Raw genomic sequence first — 6,717 nt, forward strand, 5'->3', positions numbered from 1 at the left:
GCAGAGAGATTATCTTAATACTTCCTGGACATTTCAGCCTTCAAGAATATATCTCTTCATTTGTAGCCAGGAAAAATATCTCAGAGAGGTTTATTTTATTATGACCAGTTTGGACAGATGCTTTTCCTTGTAAGGTTCTTGTAAAATAAAAACCTTATCCAAAGACAAAGGTACAGAAAACATCTGAATTGAAGAGATTTCACTTTTAAAAGAATGCTGCGATACGTTAGTTCAAGTCACTAGATTCACACCAGTATGACAGTAGAAAGTATGGGTTTTCTGAGGTTGTGGAACTCTTTTCCACACAATCTGAATCAAGAGAGACAGCGTAGTATCATCATCCATCCATTACAGTCTCTCACGAGCAGGACATTTACAGTGACCAACTGACACCTCGATAGTTAGTTACCCCCATCAGAGCGTATCTTTGCTTTCTATCACTGCAGACAGAGACAGTGGAGAACATAGATGAGACGTGTCTCACGAGCTGTGCTATCAGTGTCAGCATAGACTCGTTACTGAGCCCCACTTTGGCCATTCGTTTTTGAGCTTTCCCTTTCCTGCTGGTCTAGAAGAAGCCACTTCTCAGGACAAGGTAGGTGGCACAAGATAATCAAGGGAAGTTAAGAGCTAGTATCATACTGTTACTTTCCATATGTTTTCCATCTCTTCTGAGAGATAAAAAGTGCTATTATGCCAATATACATAAGTTCAAAATAATCTTCCACCTAGAACTTAAGCTTAATTCTTCACAAAAAAAAAAAAAGGCAGCACCTTTACTACTTATAAATATAAAATTACATGGAATATCACATTTTTAACTGCAAAAAAAGGAATCAGTTTGTAAAATTAGCAATACCAATACATACATATTTTTTGGTATAACTTACTGACAGAGATGACAAGTCTGACCAAAATTTCAAAGTGAAGCAAATCGGATTAGAATGATCTGGTTATATGGCAGGAAGTAAAATGATAAAAAGCTCAGTCTAACTAGAGATACAACCCTTTAAAAATACAGAATGCTTGACTCTCTATTAGCCTCTATCAAGCTAAACATGTTGCCAGGCATTTAATACCCCTATGTACATAATTGGCCTTTCTTAAATCACTGCAAGCATTTTCAGATTTCAGAAATTAGGTCATCTATTGCGTGTAGATAAAAGGCCAGGCTTTACATTTAAGTCATCATTACCCGAGCAAGTGAGCTCACATGAATGTTTTATGCCTATTCTGTTTCATGTTTTAGGGCAGCAACACTGCTGGACACTCTGAGACTGTAATAAGTTATTATTCTGAAAAGCTAGACTAGGTCCTTATTTAGGGAAAGGTCAAGAAGAGTTGATTCCTGTAGTCCAAATTAGCCTTGTTCGATCCTGCACAGTGTTCTCCACCGGTCTTTTAACATGACACTAGTTCGGTTGTTGAAGTCACCATGGACCAAAATTTTAGCCCAGTTACCCACTCCAAACTCCCTTATTCCTGATTTCAGTTCCAAGTCTTCTTTGTAAGTCCATCGCTAGGGGAAGAACAGAGAAAAATACCGGATATTTGAACAGAGAAAGGTATTAATCTAAGAGCTAAGCTTATAGCAAATATAAAAGCAAGTTTTTGTATAGCTTTCTAGTTATTAAAGAGTACAGATGTCTGAGGGTCATTCTGATTTCTTTTGAGCACCATAACTTGACACTAAATACAACAACAAAGGTTACCAAGTCAAGTGTTACAACACAGTAGCAGACATTACCTGGAACGAGAACCACATGCTTCAATGTTCACAAGTCACAGGAAGGAAAGAAAAAAGACATTGGGCAAAGTTTTGCTTCATTCAAAACATGCTTTCCAAAATTGTGCTTCATTTGCTAATTGAGCCAAGACAAACCTTGATTGATCCTAGTACGCATCACAAAAGAGAAAGCATTTTGTGACACATTAACCTAGGGACTGAGAATCAAGACACCATTTACCAACAACAAAGGGATTTCAGTGTGCTTAGAAAAAACAAATCCCAATATTTAAAATGCTGATAGAAGCAAAATGATACATATTGCATTTGAAAGTGAGATCAGCCATATCCTCAGGTAACAGCTATGTGTTTGTTTTTGGCCATTTGTTGAGCCCACTATTTAAGTCTCACTGCCATGACCTACAAGCTTTTTAATCTTTAGGGGATGACATTTCTCTCATAAAAGGAGAGAAAATTACTTGCAGTTATACATCTGTAAGCAATCCCTTCCAATGAAGTTCTCCAGTGTACCAGTTCTTCCTTAGTTGCTTCTCGATACAAATATCTCAATATAAACAATTTCAGGACTGCACACAGAGTGAAAGAAAACTAATTTTTTAAAAGTCAAATACTTGATTTTTAAAAACTTACCTTTACAGTAAAGTGTGAGGGAGAACTGAGTATCAACTTTCTTTTATTGTAGTTTTATAGAAATATGCATATATATAACAAAAGTTTACAGATCCTATATATCCTATCATGCCTATTTTTAACCACTGCATTTTTAATATAGGTGTATTACATACAGTCATTTTTCACTCTGGAACAGCAATTAGCAACTTTAATATGAAATTTTTTTAAAACAACTTATTCTGCTAGAATCTGATCCTCTGCAAATGTCTTCAAATCCTTGCTTGCTTAATACAAACTAATCATACTGATGTATGATTATCAGCATGCCTCTTTAGGCAAACTGAATTGCATATCATCTATGCAAATACAGGACAGGATCCCCAGTTGAAACAACTGTGTAGGAAAACTGTTTCTAAAAAGTACGTATTAACTTCTATTTCAAACTGCAGTTTGCTAGCATGTTCTTTCTAAATTTATTCCCCAAAATCTGAAATGTAAAGACTTAACTTACAGAAAAAATGTAAACTTAAAAATGTTAATGAGATTGAGATGTAGAGAGACTTGTATTGTATTCCATTTAATTTATCTGTGTCCACTTCTGCTTCTTGCACTGGAGATGTCCCTGCTGCTCCTGATGATCTCATGGACCATAGCAAATTATGAAAGGAGACAAATGGTCAATTTTCACTGGTCTCATGCTGGTGTTTCTGTGAGCACCAGCAGATTCCATATTAAAAATCATTAGTTACCGGACTTTTACTAAATCTGCATGTGTTTATGTGCATTTCACGAGTAAATGACTGCTGAAAATCACACCAAGAAGCTCTCTTATTTCTGCATTTAACCATTGCCTGTGCTTTACTTATTTTGGAGTTGCTCTAAAATAGCAAAAGTCAGCGTTTTTGTTCATAAGAGCACTATGAAAGTTACACAGGCAAGTGATCAGAAGCACTGCAATTGCTTAGTCACCTTCAGTGTGTGAAAGCAAGATAGTTAATGTCTCACAGGCCTTTGCAGGCCTCAGTAGTTCAGAAGCAAAGGATCTTGCTGGTCAGAACAATTTAATTGACAAAGGAGTGAACTATTTGTAAAAGGATGTACTGTCTAGAGCCTCCTTGTCTGATGAATTTCATTTGCTGTTGTTATGTACCAAATGCTGCTTATCTGACACAGTTTTGGTGAAAAATGGGTTGTAAAAGTTATAGGAACTCTGTAGCTGCCCCAGCTGGGCAGAGTTCACATCAGCAGAGGCTGTCACTCTGCTCCTCCCTGTCCTCACCTATAGCCGTAGCAATAAACCACTTCTGCTCTGACCTGATCTAAATTGCAGTTTGGGTTATTTCCACGACAGCCTCAGGTGCCGCGACTGGGATTCACATGTCCTGCTTCGCTCGGGAGGACCGTGGGCTGCTCCCTGCCACTGCTTGGAAAGGTACAGGACCTTTTGAAATCCCTGCTGGGGCTTCAGCCGAGGGTCATCTGTAGGCTCCTGCGGCGTGCAGGAGCTGCTGAATCCCAGCTTTTAACGCATGTCAGTCCAGTGCCCCACTGCCAGCTAAAAGAGGGAAAAGTAATTGTAATTCTGGTCTGGTCAAGGTAAGTCTGGTAAAGGTACTTCTGGTATCTGGTAAAATTTAGGAGAGGTTGGTTGGGGAAGTCTGGGTTGGTTTCAGCTATTAACGTGGTATGAACGTGCAATGAACAAGCTGGGTTCGGGACAGGGCCGAAACATGCAGCCGCCCCAGCAGGGACTGGCGTTAACTCGGCTGCAAGCACAACAGGTGGAGGTTTGGTCCTGGATTGCCAGTTATCCCCTCCCCTTCCCTGTCTCCAGTATGAGCGGGCTCAGGATAGACATTGTGACCAGGAGGAGCCCTTGTGTGTCTTGTAGCTTTTCCTTTGAGTCTCTAGTTATCATCGGGTTGAAGGGTCAGTCCCACAGCAGTAGCTGCGAGCTGACACCCAGGCGGTATGGGCCCCCTCTGCCTTTCCTTCGTCTCCTTGAATGAGTGAAAATTTCACCTTTTGCCTGAAAGGGAGATATCTTGCAAGTCTACGCTGGGGTACGACAGGAACATAGAGTGCCCATGGGATGAGTGTGTGAGTGCTTGTGTTTGGTGCATCCAGCTGTGCCAGCCAGCAAGTAAAGGACCCTTGAAGCAGGTGTGAGGGCCAGGATGGAGGCAGGGGTACCAGGTGTGCAGAGGGGCCTTGCCCATACTTGGGCATGTGCAGACATCCATGTGCCTGTGAACCTAGAGGCATACGTGTGCTTTCACCAGTGAACTGACACATCTACCAGAGAAAAGGAGGGGACTTGGCTGCCTGTGTTTACATCTTATGTGGGTACTGTGTGTGGGTGCTGTTGAGGGCAGCACCTTGTCCATAGCAGTCTATGTGACCAGCCGTGTCAGTGTCGTGTGCATATGTGTGTGTGTGTGTGTGTGTGCGCACGCATGTGTGTGTGTGTGTGTGTGTCCCCTGTGTCTGTCTCTGGGATTTGTGCTCAGCCTTGCTACCGTGCAAACCTGCAAATGGGAAAGTGGCAGCTGCATCCCCCAGCCTGAGCAGGGACCCCGGGGGCTGGGCTGGGCTCCTGGAGGAGGTGGCTGCTCCTAACATCCCTTAACAGTTTTGTAGCCCACAGGATCTGGTCAAGTTGTGAGTATTCCTGAGATTAAATGTGTAAGGGGGACCAATCCTTTGCTAATGCGCCTACAATGATAAATTTGTAACCAAACATGTAGAGCCCTATGGGGGCTCCCAAAGGGGACCTGTACTAATAAATCCTCAGGTTAACTGGAATAACTGGATTGGAAAAAAAAAATGTTGATAGAACATTAGAAGAGCAATAGGAGGTGTAAATGGCTGAAGCTGAAGGCTTAGAATTTGTAGCTTGGGGCATGAAAAGAGAGGTTTACTAGAGCATGTACAAGACCTCCTCCTGTAAGAAACTTCCAACTATCAAATGGACAAAAGGTGTTGGCTATAAAGCAGGAGGGAACCTGAGAGAATCAGGCTATGGCTGACCTTTACAATTGGAACTTTCAAAACTGAAGAATTGGGTAGAAAGGGAAATGCAGTTGCAAAGAAATAGCCTCAACTTACAGAAATTTAAACTTGATAAAGTCATCTAGTAGAACTAAGTAGTAGAGAGGAAATCTATGAATTACAGGTGAACAAACATCATCTAACTCTGCAAATAACATACCCAGTGGAAATGTAAATCTCATGGCTGCTATCATTAGACAAATGCATACCATCCTGCTTGTGCACAAGGGGTGGCTGGGCAGGACAATCCAGGGCCAGCCAGTATGATTGTCAGTGGCACAAGAGGTCCATGTGTCCAAGGATGCTCAGATAAATCCCTCATCCATGGAGATTTTTTTTTTTTTTTTTTTACTTTCTCCTCTCCTAATGAGCTAGAACCCTTTTGGGGATCCTTAACAGATTCTGCCCTTAAGAGCAACAACAATTCAGGCACTGGAGATGGGCCAGGTGACAATTTTGAGTGCCATTCTGCATGGTTCCTCCCTTCTCTTGAATTTAAGCTACTACAAGTGGCAGCAGCACTCAGAGGTGAAAGGTGGGGGGGTGCCTCTGGGGGTGAAGAGCTTAGATAACATTCAGCCTGATCAAAATTGTATTCTGGTTATTCTGCAAAAAGCAAAAATTTGGCATCTACACAAAGTAGAAGCTGAGGTATGTGAAGATCAAATTTCATATCTGAAAGTTGGACTTATTCCACCTTAACGCAACTATCAGTGCCTCTTCAAGAAACTATGATCACTGATAAACCCCACTAACCAGTGAAAGAATTGAGTGGTAGTAGTTCAGCTACTGAGCTATATGTTTCTCAACAGTTAGAAATCTAAAACTTCTCTAAAGTAGTCTACCCTTTATCAGAAATACTTCCTTTTCCCAATACTTCCTGTTCCACAGATCTTTTGCAACATTAGCAGTGAATGGTGGGTTTTTTTACTATTATTAAAAGGCCAGAGATTCCATTGGAACCATCTAGTTCATCTCATTTCGGAGCATGCCAGAAAACTTTCCTAAATAAAATCTTTATTCAAGTAACACAGTTATGCTTGACCTACAGCACCAGATAATAATTCAAATACTTCCAGCAGAGACAACCACAGCCCTTGTTACTTGTTGTAATGATTAATTACATTTGCTGTTAAAAGGGTTGGGTTTTGCTTGTTTTGCTTTAAACAGCTTACATTGAGCTTTTTAAAAAATAAATTTCTTCAGTTTAACATGTAAACAAGGAAACTTCCTTACAGGTAAACCAGAGACTGACTCATTTTTTTCTTCTTTCCACTGAGAAACTATATAAAGCAGTAACTTGCCTT

The 6,717-nt window shown here is 40.8% G+C and overlaps 1 protein-coding gene across 1 annotated transcript in view; it reads right to left on the reverse strand.

Annotated features, from left to right (window-relative positions):
* Positions 1-637: 637 nt before the first annotated feature.
* Positions 638-6,717, reverse strand: part of TERF1 (telomeric repeat binding factor 1) — a 22,040-nt gene continuing 15,960 nt past the window's right edge. Inside the window, 2 exon segments of the mRNA XM_009272665.2 lie at positions 638-750; positions 1,374-1,519. Of these exon segments, the coding sequence (XP_009270940.2) occupies positions 645-750; positions 1,374-1,519 (252 nt within the window). The 3' untranslated portion in view covers positions 638-644.

The sequence above is a fragment of the Aptenodytes forsteri genome, unplaced genomic scaffold (assembly GCF_000699145.1).
Source record: "Aptenodytes forsteri isolate BGI_AS27 unplaced genomic scaffold, ASM69914v1 Scaffold62, whole genome shotgun sequence".
Lineage (NCBI taxonomy): Eukaryota > Metazoa > Chordata > Aves > Sphenisciformes > Spheniscidae > Aptenodytes > Aptenodytes forsteri.